Source organism: Grampus griseus, assembly GCF_964374135.1.
Source record: "Grampus griseus genome assembly, chromosome: 1".
In the NCBI taxonomy this organism is placed as follows: domain Eukaryota; kingdom Metazoa; phylum Chordata; class Mammalia; order Artiodactyla; family Delphinidae; genus Grampus; species Grampus griseus.
The window spans coordinates 129,373,327-129,395,770 of record NC_139017.1 but is presented as its reverse complement, the minus strand read 5'-3'; the positions used below and the strand labels follow the sequence as shown (position 1 = coordinate 129,395,770).

Sequence of the window (22,444 nt, the reverse complement as noted above, 5' to 3'; positions counted from 1 at the left end):
GCGGATGGGATGGGAATGTATAGATTTATTTTGGGTCACAAAGAAAATTCAGTCACAGTCTTACTTGGCAGGTTATGCTGCTTTAGTTTCCTTTCAGAAAACCTCAGGAGAGTGCAAAGAGAAGCCCTGATCTAACTGGGAGGCAATGGAAACTATAGTTAGTGGCACCTATATTTGTTTTAAGCACCTCTCTATCCATCAGTAGAAAACCTCCCGGACAGCTTGAGTATACTCTAAGTGTTGAAAGTTACGTCTACCATGTATGGGGTGACCAAATACTTTATTATCCAAACTGGGACACTTCTGAGAATAAAATAAGCCCTAGATATAATTATACGTGAAAAGTAGGCTTAAACTGGAACCGTTCCAGGCAAGGAGCAATGAACATTTTGGTCACTGTGACTGTGGCACAAGTTCATAGAAAGAGGCGATATGCATGTTTTAATGAAATCAAACAATAACATTTTGCAACTGTGCACAGAATGAAGAAATGGTATCTACTTTCAATAACTGCCTTGCCGGAATTTGAATAATTCCTATCAGAGAAGGCCAAACACTTATAATAATATCCATATAACAACTACACATAATAAAACTACATCTCAGAAACACTTGACCTTGTTGACAACTTTTATCTTCTCAAAAGTCCCTCTTCCTTGCTTCCCATGATCATACTTGCTCCCAATTTAAGCTCTATTTATTTTCTCACTTTCTTTTATGGGCTCTTCTTCCTTCTCCCCTCTCTGATATTCCCTTGGCCTTTTTCTCATTGCACACACTCCCATTTGCTGAGCTTACACACTCTCACTGCCTGAACTATCACACGAAAGCTGATGACTCCTAAGTCTTAATTTGTAGTCCCAACTTCTCTCTTAAGCTCTAGACCTGAGCTATCCAATATGATAGCCATTAACCACTTGTGGCCATGGAGCAATTGAAACGTGGCTAGTTCAAACTGAGATGGCTGTAAGGATAAAATATACATCATACTTGAAAGACTTAGAAAAAAATGAATAGAAAATATCTCAATAACTTTTATATACATTGTGTATGCTTAAATGACAATATTTTCAGGTATATTGGGTTAAATAAAATGTATCATTAAAAAAATCAACTTACCTGTTTCTGTTTACTTTTCTAAATTTAGCTGCTAGACATATCTAACTAACATATACAAAAGTACATACATAACTCACATTTGTAGCTCACATTATATTTCCATTAGACAGCACTGCTCTAGATTCCTATCTCCTACTAATTATGTCAACTCTGAAATTCCACCAGCACCTCAAATTCAGTATGTGCAAAACTGAACTCATCAACTTCTGTGTTCAGTCCATTCTCCCCATCAATGATAGAGTGATACTGCTAAAACACATATCCAGTCACATCACTTCCTTGCTCAAAATTCTACAATAGTCACTTTCAAGATCCAAAAATAATAATAATCTAAGCCGCTCAATCTCTACCTTCAAGGGCTTACAGTGTCTCCTCTCTTACTCTTCACAACTAAACTGAAAGCTCCAAGAAGGCTGGGACTATGTCTCTCAATCAGAAAACAGGAAAAGGCAGACTTCTCTCGTGGCGCAGTGGTTAAGAATCCGCCTGCCAATGCAGGGAACACGGGTTCAGTCCCTACCAGGAAGATCCCACATCCTGTGGAGCAACTAAGCCCGTGCACCACAACTACTGAGCCTACACTCTTGAGCCTGCGAGCCACAACTACTGAGCCCGTGTGCCACAACTACTGAAACCCGTGTGCCTAGAGCCCGTGCTCCTCAATGAGAAGCCTGCGCACCGCAAAGAAGACCCAACGAGGCCAAAAATAAATTAATTAAGAAAAAAAAAGAAAACAGGAAAATGCATCGCAAAGACACAATTCATTAAAAAAAAGTTTTTTGGAGTGATTCTTAAAACTATGTGTCAAACCCAGTTCTAAGTGTTTTGGGTATACTTAATCCTTACAACAATCCCATAAAGAAGGTACTATTATCTCCATTTTACAGATGAGGAAATAAGGCACAAAGAAGTCTAAGGGATGTGCTCAAGGTCACACAACTGGTACATAATGGAGTTCACAGTATGTCCTGGGAATGGAATACAGTCCCATGGGGCTACAGCATGGGGTGCAAATGAAACTAGAAGCTAAGTTGGAGCCAGATCATGGCACGCCTGATAGGCTTTCCGAAAGAGTTTGGATTTTCTTCTATAAACAATGAGGTTTTTGATCTGGGAAGTGATTGGCATGCTCTGACTGATATTTAAGGAGATAACTTGGGTAATCATGTGGATGGCTGAGGAGCAAGCGACTAGAGAGTTCCTCCATCTCCATACCAACGTTTCCTCCAGACGCCCAAATTTCCTGTGTGAGAGTTACTGTGAACTCCTTCTCCCTTATTAATCAGACACTTAGTACTATCAAATTTACTTTCTAAATCTTTCTCCAATTCATGCCCTCTTCTCTAGTCCCACTGCCTTTAAGTCATGTCTTCATCACCTCTTACTGAGATAACTGAAATAGCCTCTTTACTACCTCCAGTCTTACTCCCTCTGGTTTATCCTTCACATGGCCCCAAAAGATTGTTGCAAAATTTCACTCTGATCATGCCAATCATAACGTTAAAACCCGTCAGTGGCTCCTTATCAACTTCAGGCTCTTTAGCACAATATTCAGGAATCTTCATGATTTCACTCTTGTCTGCCTCTACAGCATCAACTCCAGCTACCCGCCCTCTCCAATTATTAAACGATTAGCTCCTCCTCTTGTATTGCATACCTCTGTGTCTTGGCTCGCTGGGTTCTCTGCCAAGAACTCGGTTCCTCCCTTCATCCACCTAACAGCAGTTAACTCATCATTCAAGACAGCTCAGGCTTTATTTCCTTTGGGAAACCTTCACACACCCCTCTTTTCCAGGCAGAGTTAGGTGTGTCTACTCTGAACTCCTGTAACATTCTATGATAAATATTTATACAATTAATTATACCACATTTTAACTACAAACTTTCTTTAATAAGTCACTCATCAGAGTGAGGCTGTGTCTTACTGATTTCAGTTACTGAACCAATATTTATTGAATGCTGCCAGCACGCCTCCCCCCAGACGGAGAGTGCTTGGCTAGAGCATCCTCTCCCACTAAATTCAGCTGTATGACTTCCATCCTTCTCCCGTACAGTGTACGGAGATCTACAAAAAGAGGCAGCCAGAAATATCTGCTTTGGACCCAAGGTTAAGAAAGTCCTTTCTTTAAAAGTGTTAGAAGGAGAAGAATTTAAATTTTAAAAGTGCATTTAATATCCCAGGTCTTCTCACATCTGTATGTGTACATTTAGTATGTGACTTCTACTTTTTTTTTTCTTGTAAATTCACTTTGCCCTTCTGAGAGAAAAAGTATGTATTATGATGGTGTTTCTATGTTATCCAAATGGGTCCCTTCCCTGGGATGTGACTGGGCCAGTGGCATAGTCTTCTTGAGATTTTGCCGAGGGAAGACTAGGCTGAAACTGAGGAGCCAGTTTAAATTTAAGTATCCTGTTGACCTTGTTCAGGAGGAGGGAGGAGAGAGGATTCCTGCATGAATACAAAAATCATAACCTTTCTGAAGGGCAGAGTTGTAAGACGTCTTCCAGGTCACCTGGGTGCTCTGGCTCATGCATAAGTAGGAAATGGACCCAATACTCCCCGCAGAGAACCCTTCCCTTGGGACCCAATCCTCCTCCACACTCCCCTCCCCCACCCAAGACTGACCCTCTTCGCAGTGTGTGTGCAGGCGCGGTGGCGACTGCTTCTAGAATCAGCCCTCACAACCTGCCTCTCCTAGCCAAGCTCCGGAGATGTCAAAGATTCTTAAGCAGGGGTTTTCCAACCTGCCACTGAGGCTAGGCAGGCGGGCCCAAGCTGCGATGTAGAGAATTCGATGTCCTAGCGACCTCCTCGGAGGAGTGGATCGAGTTAAATATAACCGCGCGAATGGAATGGCTCTAAAAATAAGGCAACAGCTGGCCAGTCCACAGCCCAGTCCCGGGAAGGGCGGGGGCCTGAGTGGTCTTGCGCAGGAAGGCCGCTCCGGGGCCGGGGCGAGGAGGCAGCAGCGTCCGCGGGCCCGGGCCGGAAGGCCAGCGGGGTGGGCGCGAGCTGCCCAGGGCCTGAGTACCTCCACCCGGCGCGGGCCCCGGGGACTAGACTCAGGGTCGCACGGTGGCCTGAGGGGGAACTTTTGAAGGACTCAGAACCCCGGCGAACTTGCCTGGACGTCACGAGGTGTAAAGGCTGGGCGCTGAACTCCCGCTCGCCCCGCCGCCAGGGGGGGCTGAGCGCGAGCGGAGGAAGCCGAACCCTCGAGGAGGCCGGGGCGTCGCCGGAGATCCAAGTGTGGGGGACGTGCGGCGGCGGCCGCGCACGCACACACGAGGCTTCCGCGGCGAGTGGCGCTCGGGCCTTCGCGCCCCCCACGTTCCCAGAAGGACCTTCCCGCGCGAGCCCCTCGGCCCTGCGCTCCCTCCCGCGTCAGCGCCCCAACCATCAAGGCAACAATTGAAACGTTTTCAAAACGGGCTATTTATTTGCTCCCAATAAATCGATCCGCAGTGATTGAGAAATCGATGTGGCCTGGGTGGGCAAGTCGCTCTCGAGGAGGGAAAGGCACTTCCGCCGGGCGCCCGCGGGGAGGCCGAGGGCGGGTGCCGGCTCGGGAGAGGTCCCGCCCGGGCCACACCCGAGGACCCGCCACCTGGGCGCGGGGGCCTTGCCAAGCCGCGTTCCCTCGGGCGGCGAGGGGCGCGCGCCCGCTGCCGGCTCTCCTCGGCCCCTCTCGCCTTTCTCCCCCGCGCGCCTGGGAGGCTGTGGTCGCCAGCGGCCGCCGCGCCGCTCCGAGGCTTTTGTTGCTCCTCGTTGGGCTGAATGGGGGTTTTGTAAGGCGGGACAGATAAAAATGAGCGGCATCATATTGTTTGACAGAATGATCCCATATAATGAAGTGTCGGCTCCGAAGGGGGTGAAAATGGTGAATTCCTAAAAACCCAGCCCTCGGCTCCTCCGCGAGCTGCCGGTAGCCTGGAGGGACCCAGCGGACAGCCGGGCCTGGCCGCATCGCACCAAACCGGGTCGAGAAGACTCGAGCTTTCAATGCCAAGTCATTTTTAAATCCCAATCCTGCCCAGGACCTTTCTCCTCGCGGATGAAAAGAACAATTTTCGAGAGAAAGGCTCGTTTTGATTAAATCTGACATGCTGCTGATAACTCCATGCTAATGTGAAATAATTAACATAATAGCCATAATTAAAAGCACGCTAACAATGCCATAAATTTATCACACAATTTTACTAGCTTTCTGCCCCTAACTGCTCTCTCATCGTTAATTAAACGTGTTGCCTTTTACAGAATGGATGTTTATACATTTCCAATATAAATAAATTCGAAGCCATCCTCTCTCCCTCTCTCTTCCTTTCCCTTTGGTCTCTCGCCATTACAAGGCACTTCTTGGCATGGGCCTTGAGTGGCGGACACCTTGTAAATAAATGAAGTTTTGAGATGCATGTACATTAAATTAATCTTTTTTCCCGCAACCTAAAGAGATCTGGAAAGGTATACAAGGGTGGAAATAGAAATAACTTGGATGCGTTGGGGACCCGGATATCATCTCAGCCCTTCCCACCTCCTTTGGTGGCGGCCATCCAGGCCGAGGCTGATAATAGTTTCACACATCTGTGAAGACTGTCAAGAAAGAGCCGACTTTGGTTTTTGCGGGGTGAAGAGAGGGGTATATTCCAGATGGGCTCCACCCACGTTTTGTTTCCCCTGCAGCACAGGGAGGGTGGCTGCTCTCTGTGGGAGTCGCGCCCCTCACTGCGCTGAACGTGGTCTTTTCTCCCCGTATTGCAAGAAAAGCGCACACGCGCGCGGGCGTAAAGATTTATCTCACCTCGGGCCAACGATTTATTCAAACCATTGGCATAGTCTCTGACTTAAAGGAGTCGGAAGAGGGCACCTGGGTTCGCTTGGGCCTGGCGAGGGGTAGGTGGGCCATTGCAGCCTTCCGCAGACTCTGACCGTGCCCCTTGTCCTGTGTTGACCACTTAAGAACCCAAATTGAGTTGTAATTAATTTCCCCTTCTCCGTCATAAACTGTTCCATCCACTATGTCTCCCCCACCCCCATCTCACCCCCCAGGACACACATTCTAAATCTCCCCTCCCCCAGACGTCTCAATTTCCTTCCAATCGATCCGAACTCCACTTTTCCTGTTTCCTGTTGCTAGAACCTCGGTCCGCTCCACCACCACTACCAACCCCCGCCCCCAACGGCCCCGGTCTTGGCGGCTTCCGCAGCTGGGTACCACGGACTCTGCCCGCCCCAGGAGAAACGGAGGGAGCCTCATTACATTCTCTTTGGCTGAAACGTTTCAAACATTTGAACAGGTGAGACAGCTGGCTGCCATCTTCTTTAAATCCCTCCGGGGAAGTTTGCTTGTTGTGACCCAAGTAGTCACTCTCACTCATAGTAATTGTTTGTGCTTGTGTGTTTTCATTCTACCTCCCCAGTAACCCTCTGAGACTCAGAAAATGTTTATCCACATTTCTCTTTCCTTCCCCCCCCCACTAATATTTCCGTTCCCTCTATCACATCTTTCTTCCCCCCACAAATGTGTCCCTGTCTTTCTGTATCCGTCTCACTTCTCCCATCTCTGTTCTAAAATTTGGCGGTAACTGACGACCTGTGGGCTTTTAGCTGCAAGCTGAGATTACGCGGCAAACAGGCTTTACTCAGCCCGGAATCTAGTCGGCCTAGGACAGGACCCTGCACCTCGTCGGGCTCGGGTCCTTCCGCCCTGGCGGCGTCCCGCGGCGATGGCAGCGGGAACCTTCCTGCCTCCCACTCGGGCTGCCGCTTAGCCTCCTTCCAACAACGGGAGGTTGCGCGGCGCTACTGTCCGCCGGGAAGGAGGAAAGGGCGGCCGGCTCCTTAGCCTAGAGAGCTCGCGGGAAAATCCGCCGCCTCCGCTGGAAATCGATATTCAGCCGTTGGGCCCGCACGGGTGCAGGACGTCGGGGCCGCAGCCAGTAGGTCCCGCACGTCTCATCATTTAGCTAATCGAGTCGAAAAGTTTCTGTAGGGCCAGACCCGGCATCAGATGGTAACACTGATTGAACAAGAGATTAGCACAATAGATCGCTAACCGAGGGGAAGCGTTGCTTTTCACGCTACGCCCCGTAATTAATGGTATGAATCAATTAATTTGACTTTTATTGTGTCGAAGAATAAAAGCGCAACAAATGGAACTGGCGGCTGGGAGCTGTTCACCTCCCACCCCTTCCCCCAGGGAGGTTCCAGAGACACCGGGGAATGGACGGATTGGGCCAGGTCTTGGCCGAGGGAGGCTGAGAGGCAGAAACAGCGGCGCCGAGGGAGTCCTGAGAGCCAGCCCTGACGGGCAAAGAAATCGAAATTAGGCTCATTTGGAGGATACTTCAAGAACACTGCGGAGGGCAGCCCCTGGAGCCGTCACCCTCCCGCACGCACACACACACACACACACACACACACGCGCGCGCACGCGTCCACGCGGGCCCAGCCTCCTAGGCTGCGGTAGGGCTCCTGCTGCGGCCCGCGCCTGCCTCTGGGGCTCTACAACCGAAGCTGAGCAAAAGGAATTTGTGAATTTGCGAATTTCGCTTTCTTTTTCGTGTCCTTCCGACCTTCCTTTTGTAATTATTGGTTTACTGGGACAGTTGCAGCCGGGACCTCCGCTGCCGGGGGGATCGGTGGGCAGCCAGCTCGCCGCTCCGGTCTGTTTCGCTGGAAGCTGTCTAGGTGGTATTGTAAACGGTTCGGAGTCTGCGGGCCACAAAGCGGTGCAGCTGCGGAAATGAACCCAGATGCATTTTAGGGTCAGGTGCAATCGGGGTTTCATTTAGATACAGAAAAACCTTGGAGTTTCGTGGGCGTCTCAAGTTGGAGTAACTGCCCCAGCTTCAACCAGAAACATCCTGCGAAGTGGGGATCCAACGTGCTAGTGTTTTAACCGGGAAATTATCTAATGAAAATTAAAGTCAATCTGTGTATCGCACTGCCTATAATGAAGAAAGTTTACGTGTGTCTAGGCTAAGGAAAGAGGGGGGTCGTAGGTGAGAGACAGACAGGGAATCAGAAGTACTACTGTCCGCCAGGAAATGTATCAGTTTCTTAGTGTCATCTGTAAATATTTCACTATTTTCTCTCGGACCATCTGCCCTTGTGCTCCTTCTGGTGAGGCCTGCATTCCCCTCGCAGGCCTCAGCGGCCAGACTGGGCTTGGGTTCCAAGAGCCCGCCACACCCGGTAGGCACTCGCGGCTCGCAAGGAGGCTGCCTAAAAATGCGGGAGGGGAAGAGGCGGCCCATCGCGGATTCACCCGGTCAGGAGCACTATTCTGAAGTGCGAGGTCCACGCGCCCCAGCAATGCAACGCACCCGGGTAGGTTTGCGCCCCCGCCAATCCCAGTTAAATGCCCACAGTCTTTCCTACCATCACTGACTTTCCTTGCCAAAGAAACTCGATGCTCACTGGCCGCATCCTCCTCCACCTCCTCTGTTGCCGGTTTCTGAGGAAGTTAAATCTTGGAGGGTTTGTCTATGCCCTGAGGAAAAAGAATCCACGTTAGTTAGCAGCAGTGAGAGCCTAGCCCGCTGGCAAGCTCCGGGCCGGCCCCGCTCCCAGGAGGCTGGGCCTGGGCGCCTGCGAAGTCACACCACCCGCTCCCCGCGTTGTCTGCCCTCGCAACCTGGGCGCGGCGTCTAACCTAGAGGCCCGAAGCCTCTTCCCGGCCCCACTCGACTTACCCAGGCCGCTGACAATCCCGGCTCCTTCCCCAGCGCCTCATTTCCGACTTTTTCACATGCTAAGTCGTTTAACAACTCCGAGCAGCTAGTTAGGGCTTCTTTATTTATAGGTTCCCTGTTATTTTACGTCTTTTTTATTTCTCTCGGCAACTATTCTAATAGATTAATCAATAGCCATTTTCTGACCTTCGGGAACCCCAACTGATGCTGCTGTGGCCGAGCGGGGGAAAAAAAAAATATATATATATATATATATACATATAAACACGCCCACATCGAGCCTGGAAAGCGAAGGCAGGACCGGGTGGTTTGACTTTACGGGGAGGAGGAGCGCCTCCCCTCAGTAGGTGTCTCCGCCGACCAAGCACTGAGGCAGGAGGGGCTCTTAAGTCTAATTAGCAAGACAGAGCCGGGGCGCATACCTTACTCTTTAGAGCTAAAAAGAATCAAACAAAAAACAAAACAGACTACTAAGTTTTTCTTTAAAAAAATAATAATAACAACGGGATGGGAATCTTGTCCTCTGTTCTACGCCCAGCCCTTGCCTAGGGAGCGTTGGCAAATGGGGGAGAAGGGAGAGGGGGCGGGTAGGGCAGGGCAGCGGAGCCTCGGGGTTCGGCGGACGCTCACAGGCCCACACCCTCACTCGTTCACACGCACCCATCCGCACTCACACCCACAGGCTCCCTCGACCCCCGCGCCGGGCTGCAGCCCAAGGTGGGGTCTCGGGGCGGACCGGGGCGCCCTCGGGCCCCGCGGGATGCTGGCGCACGGTGCGGCGCAGAGTTGCGCGTCCCTCGTCCCTTTGTTGACAATTCTCTCAACCAACTTGAGTTTGGCCGGCTCGGCGGCGGCCCTGACGTCACGCACGGTCACGTGGCCCCGCCTCCCGCTGGATCTTTAAGTAGAAAGTAATCTATCAGGCCAGTCCTTAAAACGCGACTTTCGACTACGGGGGCTTCAGCGTCCCTGACACCCCCTCCCCCCGTTGCCCCTGCCCGCGCCCTCCCGAGCTGCTCGGCGCCCGGCGTCCCGCGCCCGCCAGCACTGCTCCTGCTCCCCACGCCCGGGCCAGGGGCAGAGGAAGGCGGGCGAAGTGAGGGGGCGCGGCGTGGAGAAGCCGCCGGGGCTGGCAGCGGCAGCGAGCGCCTAGTACCGAGCGCCAGGGAGAGCTGGAGTTTGCAGAGCGCTGCCACTGGGGGCGGACGGCAGAGCCCGCTCCGCGCGATGCCGGGCCGCCGAGTGTGAGCCAAGCCCGGAGGGCCCCGAACCACCTACGCCCCCCTCCCCTCTCCCAATCCCCCATCTTTCGGAGGCGCCCAAAACCCCTTTTCTGAGGTTGGCGACAGCCCCTGAAGACGCCCATCGCGCACCGCTCCTTCCCCGCCGCCGCCACCAACCCCGAGGAGGGATGACCCTCTCCGGCGGCGGCAGCGCCAGCGACATGTCCGGCCAGACGGTGCTGACGGCCGAGGACGTGGACATCGATGTGGTGGGCGAGGGCGATGACGGGCTGGAGGAGAAGGACAGCGACGCGGGCTGCGATAGCCCCGCGGGGCCGCCCGAGCTGCGCCTGGACGAGGCGGACGAGGTGACGCTGGCGGCCCCCCACCATGGGCAGCCTCAGCCGCCGCACCAGCAGCCCCTGGCACTGCCCAAGGAGGCCGCTGGAGCCGGGGCCGGGCCAGGGGGCGAGGCGGGCGCGTCCGAGGCCGACGGCTGCAAGGGCGGCGTTGGCGGCGAGGAGAGCGGCGGGAGCGGTGGCGGGCCTGGCTCGGGCAGCGGTGCGGCGGGAGGCCTGGCTCCGAACAAGCCCAAGAACAGCCTGGTGAAGCCGCCCTACTCGTACATCGCGCTCATCACTATGGCTATCCTGCAGAGCCCGCAGAAGAAGCTGACCCTGAGTGGCATCTGCGAGTTCATCAGCAACCGCTTCCCCTACTACCGGGAGAAGTTCCCCGCCTGGCAGAACAGCATCCGCCACAATCTCTCGCTCAACGACTGCTTCGTCAAGATCCCCCGTGAACCGGGCAACCCGGGGAAGGGCAACTACTGGACCCTGGACCCCCAGTCCGAGGACATGTTCGACAACGGCAGCTTCCTGCGGCGCCGGAAACGCTTCAAGCGCCACCAGCAGGAGCACCTGCGTGAGCAGACGGCGCTCATGATGCAGAGCTTCGGCGCCTACAGCCTGGCGGCGGCGGCCGGCGCCGCGGGGCCCTACGGTCGCCCCTACGGCCTGCACCCTGCAGCCGCGGCTGGCGCCTACTCGCACCCTGCTGCTGCGGCAGCCGCGGCGGCGGCCGCGGCGCTCCAGTACCCGTACGCTCTGCCGCCGGTGGCACCCGTGCTGCCGCCCGCCGTGCCGCTGCTGCCCTCGGGCGAGTTGGGCCGCAAAGCGGCCGCGTTCGGCTCGCAGCTCGGCCCGGGCCTGCAGCTGCAGCTCAACAGTTTGGGCGCCGCCGCGGCCGCCGCGGGCACGGCGGGCGCCGCTGGCACCACGGCGTCGCTCATTAAGTCCGAGCCGAGTGCGCGACCGTCGTTCAGCATCGAGAACATCATCGGTGGGGGCCCCGCGGCGCCCGGGGGCTCGGCTGGGGGCGCCGGGGTAACTGGGGGCACCGGGGGTAGCGGGGGCGGCGGGGCGGCGCAGTCCTTTCTGCGGCCGCCCGGGACCGTGCAGTCAGCAGCGCTCATAGCCACGCATCAGCCTCTCTCGCTGAGTCGGACGACGGCGACCATCGCGCCCATCCTGAGCGTGCCGCTCTCTGGACAGTTTCTGCAGCCTGCAGCCTCGGCCGCCGCCGCTGCCGCCGCCGCAGCGCAGGCCAAGTGGCCCGCTCAATAGGGACGTGCCGGTGGCCGGGATGCTGGGCCCGGCGGCGGCCTCGAGCGTCGGCTGCATTTGCAAGCTGCGCGCCCCGCCCCGCTCCTGGCCCCCCTGCCCAATCCTGGACTTTGCCTCTCTTACATTTCCTCCCTCCAACCCGTCGACACCGACTTTCGGCGGCCTCCACCGGGTCCTGCATACCTAGGCTGGCGGAGCAAACTCTCACCGCGCACCCGCGGGGAATAGCTTTCCGTACAGGTAAAACCGAAAACCGAATTTCCGAAAATGTACCCCGACGGCACCTGCTCTCAGTACCTTGGGGATGGGAGGGAAATTCTTTGTATATATTTGTATAAAAATTATTGACTTTCCTTTTGGGGTTTTTATTTTTTTAAGAAAAAAACAAATTCAGTAGATTTAGAGCTCTGAACTTTCATTTTTTCTGAAGGTTCACTCTCCGCAGTTTTATGTGAGAAAAAAATGTATAGAGATGTTGGGAGATTTTAAATATTAAAAAATTTTCACAAGGCGAAAAGTGTCATTCTATTATAAAAGTCTGTTTATATATGAATGAATATATATGGTATTCTAAATGTTATTCCATCGTGTTGTACACAACTTTGTAAATAAAATTTTTAAAGGCTCAGCCTAGCGTTTTATTTAGGTGTCTGAGATAAATGACAAGATTTTAAAACAGTATTTGCATTTTATTTTTCCCAGATATTAGAGGAGTTTCAAGGAATGACCTTTTCAAACTTTGCTAATTCATAATTTGGGTGTAAGAAATTTTAATTGGAGAAAGAATATACCTAATTTAAATTGTATTAATATTTTCTTTTAGTTTTCATATAAAATCGGGATGTTGGTGGTGATCTCCTTCCTATCAATTCATTAAATCAAAATGACTAGATATTTCTGAAGATAAAGTAAGCTGCCATTTAAAAAACCAACCTAATTCTAAACATCAGCACAATTTAAATATTTTTTAAATACAAGACTTTATCTTTCACAATGAAAACTTCTCAAATGAGAGTTCTTAGTCGTTTCAATTATCCTTTCAAAAGAATGTTTAATTCCAAACATCTCCCTCATTTTAGCATTTAAAGCCTTGATTTTTCAAACTGTTTATTTTCATCCCCTAAGTGGAAATGGTAATAAACCCAATTAACTTTTTAAATATCTGTATGGCATTTTAAATTTTGCAGTGGAGTTGTATTACCTATATTAACCTGATAGATGATACATAGTTGTTTTATTCTTTCATAATATTTTCAAATAAGGTACCTGTTTTCTATGATAGTAGTCCACAACATAATTTGGATTTCTGAAGGATTCCTGTAGATGCCTCCTCCAACCCGCAGCTTTTCCGAAGGCCAAGAAATAGTGGCCTTAATATCCTTTGAAAAACAGATGCACATCACCCCGTTTTTTAACCTTTTTAAAAATACCTTAGGCTAGTTTAGTGTGAAATGCGAGATCACAGAGCAGGAATGGGGAGATGTCCTTGCGGATTATTTTTAATGTGCATTTCAGCTGTTGCAACCTTAAGTATTAAGGTAGAAATGAAACATCTAGACGCGGGAAGCCGATTCCCATCACCAATAACATATCCTCAAATGGCATCAATTCTAATTATTTCTTAATTAATTTAGCTGTTACAATTACGTATGCGAAATCACTTTTTTAAACTGGAGCGGATAGCAGTACTGTCAGCTCGGCCCTATGCGCGTGCTGTTTGCAAAACACCGCCAGTCCCTGGCGCTGGCGTCCACCTTGCCTCCCTGGTCGCGGAGATGCCTCCCGGCTGCTGATCCCAGCCTTATTTCCCTGCTGTCGGTGTGGGCTAGGGAGTCGCTTTAAAAGACCCTTCTTCGCAAAAACCGAACCGGTCTTCCTGGTAAACAGTAAACATTATTGTGTCCTGAGTAAACATTCCTTCTGGATCAGAGTCCTAAAATAAAACAAGCTGCCTGGGGTGAGATCGTTTAACTTGATAAACAAGAACTTGATAATCAACCGCCACCGAGAGGAGCAACAGTTACCTTCACGGAGAAGAGATTATGGACCACACAGTCTCCGGGTGGGTCCCTTCTAATCTCTTTTTACAAGGAAAAATAAACGGATCTAAATTTGTTTGTGTGTTGCAGCTATAAAAGTAACAAGTTGTTTCACAGTTGTGTCTGGCTAATCGGTTTTTACACAAACAGCAAATGGTACATGATTTGTGCAAACACATAGAGGTTATTTCTAAATTTAGCTGACACCCCTGGGAAAAGGGAAAGGCAGGGCTTCTTGAATTCACTTTTAGCCTCAAGAAGCTGCTGATCCAAGGCTTCTAAACGACATTGGATAACAGGGGCCTCATTCCATCCCTGATCCTTTGTTACTTATAAAATTACTCGCTCATATTTCCGCGCATAGCAGCAATACCGGCCGAGCCTGCGCCCGCAGCGTGACACTCGGCCACAAGCTGCCGCTTGAGATTCGCAGAGCTTCCCACCCCACTCCCCCGATGCATTAGGCGGTGGAGTGTAGAGGAGAGATCCTCCGGCAACTTTCCTTCCAGACACTTATCAACCTTGAACTAGAGCCTGAAGATGGTCCCCCTCCTTTATTTCTTGGAGGGTAGGAGACTCTTAGACGCAGACCCCAAACCGACCAGCGGCTGTTTAAAGTCCCGGCAGATGTCAGGGAGATAGGCCTGGCCATAGCTCAGCTGAAAAGCTCTTTTTGGTTTAAGCTTGCTAAACCACGAAAGCTTAGAACAGAAGGAAAAAATGCAAATATTGTATATAATGAACGCAAGCACTTGGGGAAGGGAGGGCTTGAAACCCACATTTGATATGAGCGGACGCGGGCAGCAGCGAGGAAAGGCACTGAAATCTTTTACACTGAGATTTAAAGACAACACGACTGATATCGGCTTTTTATTTCACTTAGGCAGATTTATTTGTAATAAAAAGAAGAAACGGGTTATTTTTTATGGGGAGGATTTTAGCTTTCGGCTACACACGAATTTAAACTGGTTTCCACTTCTTCCGGCATTCATTTCTAGAAAGTCCATCCAGTTCCAAGGCCTGTAGCCCTTAGAGTATCCCCTGGACGAAGTCCCTGAGTGGGGTCCCGGTACTCAGTCCCTCCGGGAATGGAGGGTGGATTCGGAGGTCCAGGGAAAGGCGAACGAAGGCTAGAATACACGCACGGGCTCTGCAGGGCTCTTGCTGCGATGGCGGACGTGGCCTGTAGGGGGCGACGAGCAGATGGAAAACTTCCGCGTTTTGTCTCCGAGGGTCCACTCCCAACCCTGAGAGACCTCTGCTTCCCTCCCAGGCTCTGAGCACACTGACACCCTTCCTGTGCTCATCCTCCCGTCCTGGGACACCCAGGTCGAATCTTGGAAGAACTGTTTTTCTCGGCCTCTCTCCTGGAAGGGACAAAGTCCCGAGGGAAGTTTGCCCTAAAGATTGGGAAGCAATAAAGTTTAGTGATGAGGAAACATGGACTTGGAAGCAATTAAGAGTTATGTTTGAGGTTATTTATTTTATATGGTTTATAGGAAGAGTTTTGGCAGTGAGGGGACTATGAAAGGCTGGTGTGTGTGTGTGCGCACGTTTTAACGTGGGTTCCTTGAAGAACTGTACTGAAGAGACTATAATGTGAAGGAAAGCCAGTTCCAGAGCCATGTGTCTGTTAGACACATGCTGCAAACTGCAGCATAATTAGTAAATGAACGCCTCTCTGGGAGGTGAATGGGGAGGCTGGAAGGTGTTCTCAGAGTGCCCAGGTCGCGTGGCGGTTGTGTGTGTGTCTATTTCATGGGAGGGAATGACAGGAAGCAGTGGAGTGAGACATGCCTTCCAGAGGGGGGGAGGCGTCCCGATCAGGGAATGGGTACTTCCTGACTGTGACCTTGGACAAACTGCTTGGTTTCTTTCTCTCCATTCCCTTGCCTCTACAATGAGAATGAGGAGTCTCTTTGTCACTTGGGCTTGCAGGATTAGGTGAGTTGGTGTCAGTGAAAAATGTTTTATAAACTGTAGAGACCTAAGGGGATGTAAGGAGTTAATTTGTTTGTTAATGGCTTCTAGAAAGACAAACAACTCTGTTACAAACACTTGCAATGTTTGGCTTGGTTTTGAACAACTAGATTTTAGGTATAAAAAAATGGGTTTTTCTATGAGGGGTTGCATAACCTATTCCAGTCCCTTGCTATCTGAAAGGATGGAGCAAAAGAGAGTCTAATCAGAAGGGGCTTTTCAAAGGTGGGGTCTCCTCCTGGTCTTGAGTCCTTCAGCCCAGCCCTGGGCCTGAGGAGAAGCCCGTGGTGCCCACTCACTCTCAGTCCGCACCCCCTGCTCCAGAGGCCTGGCATATTTCTTTCTGGTTGAGTGGTCTACTTTGCTTTTTGCCCCTTTGTTTCCACTGCCCGAGGCAAGTGGGGAAACCTGAGCCCTCCGCTGACAGATGCCCATTAACGCAACACGCAGTCTCAGGGCGAATTAAAGGCAACCAGATCTCAGACCCGCGTAAAAGACCACCCTCCCTTTGCCTCCCTCCAACAGTTGGCATAGTTACACCCAGAGCCAACTTCTCTCTTAACCATCACTACACCCTCCCCTTGCCCTCTCAGGAATGTACCAGCCATTCTTTGCTCCCGGAGGGCAGCACCAGCCAAGGGGGGCGAGTATGCAGAACAAAATTTGGAAATAAATGTTGCAAAATCAGCGAAGGAGTCGTAGAAAGCATCACCTTATTTTTATTTCCCAATAGGGTGTCTTACATCCGAATTTTTCAAAATAAGAATTAAGTTAGTCACCTCCCTTATTTTAATATAAAACTCGTACCAAAAGCCCTCCTTTTTCAGATGATTTTGTGCTTATGCACACAGCTCCGTCCTATCAGTGGTGAGATGGGGAGGGAGAGGGAACACCTTCATTCCCTTGAGTCCTCTGGGGCTAAATTTCGGAGGCATCTTCAGAAAAACAGCCCTAGAGAGCACCCTTCCCTCTTTTCACACAGTTCCTGAAAGTTCAGTGACTTCCCCAAGGTCACTCAGCGGCCCAAGGATAAGCCATGGAAATACTCAGCGGAGGAAAAATTGTTCTCTACCCAGGAAGGATGCCCCCCTTGAGGAAAGAAAAAAAAAGCGAACAGTGGGGCAAAGAAGGTTGGGAAGAGTGGAGGGAAAAAAAAAAAAAAGACAAACGCAGAGAAATACTGGGCGGAGCAGAACTCAGCTCGCGGAAGACCAAGACCTAGACCGTGGGTGGCCCCGCGGCCCTGGGCGCCCGATCCGCCCCAACCCGCCCGGGCCTCGCCGCTCTGCTCGCCCAGGGCTGAGCGGTTCTCCAGGGACCGACGGCTAGATCTCCTTCTTGCCTCGGGATTTGGGAGGGGAAGAATGAAGAAGGGAAATCCAGGCCCGAAGCTCCGCTCACCCCGAGGGTCAGAGGTCCAGCCTCACCGCCCGGGTGTCGGGAGTCGGCCTCCATGGGCGTCTCCACCCCCTCCCACTCCGGGTCCACCTTTGCGCCAGGCACTAGGGCTTGGCCTGCGGGACTCCAGCTCCCTCTGCCTGGGGGTGAGGCAGGGGGCCGGGGTTGGTGGGGGGAGAGAATTTGAATTGCTTAGGGAGGAAACCCATCCGTAAAACGACACCCGCTCCCGCGGCGCCCCGGGGCCCGCGCTGGGTAAGCTCGCGACGGGAACAAATCTCCGCGGTGTGAACCAGGGCGGCCGAGACTCCCCAACCCAGGATCTCTGGGGAACCAGGGACAGCGCTACTAGATTCTAGTTAAACCACAGCCTTAAGGAGGGTCGTGAGAACTCGGGCGACAAGGCCAGGGTCTTGGGACGGGAGTGCCCCTCGACTTGGGCCTGTTCGCCTGGCCGCCAACGCGTGGCAAGAAGTCTCCTCTCCGCCATCACCGCCCAGCTGCTCCCGCTTCAGCGGAGTGGGCATTTGGAACGCTCCTTCCCGGGATCCGGCAACAGGAGCTGCAGTGCACGTCTTATCGAAGAAGGGAGCTTTGGTTCTTTTCCTCCCTCCATTCCTTCCACTCTCTCCTCTCGACAGATGGTAAGCGAGACTCAGTTTTCTCCAAAAGACCAACAACACATTTTCGCCGTTACCCTAGCAAGAGGCGCATGCCGGGGAACACAGCAACCTAGCAACCCCAAACCTTAAATTTTCTCTTTGCTTTCAAGCTCCATCTGGGAGGCACCGCCTCCTCCGGGAAGCCTTCCTGAGCCTCCCAGCTCAGGTCACTTGCGCCTTCTTGGAGCCCACGGTGCCAACTAGTGAGCCGTTGTCTACGATGCTCTGTGAGCTCCTTACCGTCTAACATTGCTGAGCACAAAGGGGACGATCAAAAGTATTTGTCTAGTAAAAGACAGACTAGGACCATGGGAGTGGGGATGAGGAATCTTGAAGGTGCTTATTGATCGAATGAGGTTCTTGTCGAGTTTGGGGGACTGTTTTCTTCCCATTCCTTTCCTTCAGTCCCCCCTTTTTATAATAAATGCTTTTATAAACACCGTGTTAATTTTTTAATGAAGGAATTAAAAAGCATTTATTAGAGACTTAAAAAGTATAACACATTTCAACGTTCATAATATAATTGGATTTTCTGCGATATTTTTTCTGCCACGGTGAAATTAGTTGAAAACTCCTTGGCCTAGCCTAAAGTACCAGCAGACAGTTCCACCTCCAGCCTAATGAAGAAAACTCCTCTAGAGTACCTCGGGGTTTTCAGCCAGCCTCTGCTTCAGTTCTCCCAGTAGAAGAGGAATTGCTACCTCACAAAACATCCATTGCACACAGGGGCAGCTTTATTTGTTAGAGTGTCTTTCTTTTATAGAACTTTTATTTCCTTAGTAAAGTATAGAGAATTTGAGAGTCATTTGCTTAGATTTCAATACTAAAGATGTTATATTGTCGTGTGTTGGGTTTCTTTATCTTGACACACAAAGAATTCAACGTGGTTTGGCCTCTATGTTAAGACTACTGTTTGTGGAGAAAACTGAGCAAAAGCTATAGCTTTGAGAAAGTATCAGGATTCTGTATTCAGTATACATGTTCCAGGGCTGTCTACGGGGCCTGCTCTGAGATCTATTTGGAGATCCCTAGTTATTTACCACCTCTCCCAGGGTTGGGTTCAGACTATACTGGTGGTAAAATTTTTGTGGGATAGTTGTCAGAATCTCATTCTTTCTTTTAACGAGAAAAAAAAAAAGCATTTTTAAAAGCTTAAACAGTTATATAATTTATCCTTCATTGCTGTGAACATTGGCATAAACGTTAATCTCTCACCTGTCAGTTATCCAAACCATTCACCATACAAAACTAGGACCTTTGATGGCTTCCCTGAAAGATATTCATACAGATTCTAGTATTTAATATAGAGAAGAAGAAAGTAAATCCCAGATTATTTTGTCATTGCCCTCCAATTGGGATCAAGATAATATGCTCTTTAGTGTTATACACTTAATGCATTTTTTTTTTTTGCAAATTTATATCTAGTTTGTGTGGTCCCTATTGATTTAGGTGTTTTTTTTTTTTATTATTACTGAAGTATAGTTGATTTACTGATTTAGTCTTTATATAGCTCAGTTAGCTTCTTTCTTTGCCATTGTTACAGATTATATCAGTAAACCATCTCTCAAATTCTACCATTTTACAAATGTAAATGTTGGTTACAAGAGCAAGTGGTATCAAGATCAGCACAAATTAATCACAACCACTGTGAAACATCTGCTTTATTGATGGTACTTCAACAGCATCACCTTTCCACATACATCAGGAATTATGATTTTATGATAAAAGTTGCTCTTGCTGCTGGAGGGAATCGAGTATAAGAGTTAACAGATTGGATTAAAGGACAAGGCTAATTCTTAGTCCTAGGCCTGACATTGAACTTGGAAGTATCTGATGGAGTCTGCCCACATAAAGACCACTATTTTTTTTTTTATTATAGAATATTGGCTATATTTTTCCTGTGTTATACAATATATCCTTGTAGCTTTTTTTTTTCTTTTCTTTTCTTTTAATTTGGCTGAGCTGGGTCTTAGTTGTGGCATGCGGGATCTTTTAGTTGCAGCATGTGGAATCTAGTTCCCTGACTAGGGATGGAACCCAGGCCCCCTGTATTGGGAGCAAGAAGTCTTAGCCACGGGACCACCAGGGAATTCCCCTTGTTTTTTTTTTTTTGTTTTTTTTTTAAGATTTTTTTGATGTGGACCATTTTTAAAGTCTTTATTGAATTTGTTACAATTTTGCTTCTGTCTTATGTGTTTTGGTTTTTTGGCCTCGAGGCATGTGGGATCTTAGCTCCCCAACCAGGGTTCAAACCCACACCCCCTGCATTGGAAGGGGAAGTCTATAACCACTGGATGATCAGGGAAGTCCCTTCTTGTAGATTATTTTATACATAATAGTGTGTACTTAATCCTGTACTCCTGTATTGCCCCCCCTTCCCTCTCCCCACTGGTAACCACTAACTTTGTTCTCTTTATCTGTGAGTCTGTTTCTTTTTTGTTATATTCACTAGTTTGTTGTATTTTTTAGATTCCACATATAAGTGATATCATACAGTATTTGTCTTTCTCTGTAAAGACTACTATTGAAAATTTAGCTGAGAGAAAGAAAGGAAACAGAGGAACTGTACTATTATAACTATCATTTCAACATTTCCGGTAACAGATATTTTTCAGTAACTATTTAAACATTTAGAGATTTTTTTTAAACCTTAATTTCACTTTTGTCTTGATTTAAGATATCTGATATTCCAAGGTATCTGTCGTTCAAGCCTCCGGCAGTTTGATGACTCCTGCCCTCTGATATTGATAGTGTATATTGTAGTTCAGGGGAGGAGACTGAATCACCCTCCTCTACCACCACCACCCATGGGGCCCCATGAATAAAGTGAAGAAGCCCCACAGGAGACTGAGCGAATCTGCTCTCTACTTTGGGAACCATATTCTAGTACAGAATATTCAATATATATACTTAATGGGTTACTTTTTTTTTTGGCCGCACAGTGTGTCACTTGGGATCTTAGTTTCCCGACCAGGGATCGAACCTGTGCCTCCTGCAGTGGAAGTGCAAAGTCTTAAGTACTGGACCACCAGGGAAGTCTTAATGGGTTACATTTATTTATCTATTGCTTTTAAATATTCTTGCATAAATGAGATGAAGTGTGAGAAAAAAATTATTAAATTATAAGAGCTAAAAACTTACTGTGTAAGAGATAGCTATACTGTATTTTCAAAATTCTAGGGAGGGTTTGAGACGCAGAATGATTATCTGGAAAGAGCATGGGCTTTGAATCTGATAGTCCTACAGTCAATCAAATCCTGGCTCTGTCACTTCTGAAATGACTTTGATCAAAGGTATTTGGCCTCTCTGAATCTCAATTTTCTTATCTATGAAATGGGAAACATAATATGAAGATTTACTATGATAATGCATTTGGAGTGCTCAATACTGGTGGCTATTATTTACAGTTTTGCTGACTTAATAGCAGTCATATTTTCATGAGGCTAGCTTTCTTTTTTCTCTGATATTATATACCCATGGTTGTCACATTTCATATTTTAAAATGACATTGCTGATACCACTGTCCCTTCCATCTGTGTGAGCTAGGTATCATTTTTGTGTTCTCACAACTTAACAAATGTGAAACAATTTACTCTGTAGTGCCACTTGGTAAATCACTTTTTCACTTTCAGGGTATTTTTCAGTCTTGTGGATGAGAGGTCTTGACAATAGTCATTAAAGATATGATAGCACTTTCACAAGAGCAAGGACATGTGCCTTATGTCTTTGCTGAGCTCTGGTCTAGGTAGACTAATTTTAACATTTTTCTAGATCTACACTAAGATTATACTAAAAGAAGTTACTATCTGCCTAGATTGTATCTGATCAGGCAAATACCTAATTTTCAGCTTGTAAAGACTACCTCAGTTATACTGTCTGGTTAATGGGAGGATGTGATGTTGCATAGTTAAAAGAAGATGGGGTAGAAGTCAGCTGATTGACTTTTGCTGCCTGATGATTTTGGCTAAGTTACTTGAAACTGTAAACCTCAGATTATGATAATCTAGTGGGGACATTCTATGTCTATTTAGCTTAAGTTAAACCAAACATCACTTTAAAAGTATGAGAAAGAAACAGAGACGGAGAGAAAAAAGGCAAAAGAGAGAATGAAAAATCATTTAAATGTGAAGTTGCCATGAATTCCATTCAGTGGGCATGGACAGAGGGAAATGAAGAAAGGGTGGCATGAAGTTGCTGGATGCAGTTAGTCTCCATTCCCTTATGCATTTTACAATGTAAGCATCTTGCTACAGAAAATGGGATGACATCTCTATGGTTAAATACACTGCCCTTATATTTTTGTACAACATGGACTCTAAACACAAGCAAGTTCTTACATCTAGAGTTCAACCAAAGAGGTATCAACCTGTTCCAACAGTGGAAAAGCTGACAATTAGATTAAGGGAGCGATGGTATGCTTCTATACTGTAAGGGCAAATTGAAGGGAGTTTGTGACTAATTTTTATTATATTTGATTTTTTTTTACCTTACATGTTACTTTAGCTCCTGGACAAAATGCAATTTCCATTGTAATACCTGCCTTACCAGGGCTGTTCTGGGAATCAAATGAGATAATATATGTTAAAGTGCTTTGCAAAATTCACAGTGCTATAAAATGTAAAATGTTTCTTTTCTCTGGACAAAACTTGGCCAGGAATCCACTTAAATGGTTTTATTCTGTGTTGCATACAGAAAGTGAATTG

General features: G+C 48.8%; 1 protein-coding gene and 1 long non-coding RNA gene across 2 annotated transcripts; one reads left to right on the top strand and one right to left on the bottom strand.

Moving 5' to 3' along the window:
• Positions 1-7,718: 7,718 nt before the first annotated feature.
• LOC309838573 lies at positions 7,719-8,920 on the bottom strand. The gene is made up of 3 exons (XR_014298368.1): positions 8,815-8,920; positions 8,501-8,612; positions 7,719-7,854 (listed from the first exon to the last, which is right to left on the bottom strand). It is a non-coding gene; the product is annotated as an uncharacterized lncRNA (long non-coding RNA).
• Positions 8,921-10,225: 1,305 nt separating this feature from the next.
• Positions 10,226-11,662, top strand: FOXD3 (forkhead box D3; the record flags this gene model as incomplete). Its single annotated transcript, XM_082676224.1, has 1 exon — positions 10,226-11,662. The coding sequence occupies one exon, from the start codon at positions 10,226-10,228 to the stop codon at positions 11,660-11,662; it is 1,437 nt and encodes a 478-aa protein (XP_082532350.1).
• Between the last annotated feature and the right edge of the window lie 10,782 nt (positions 11,663-22,444).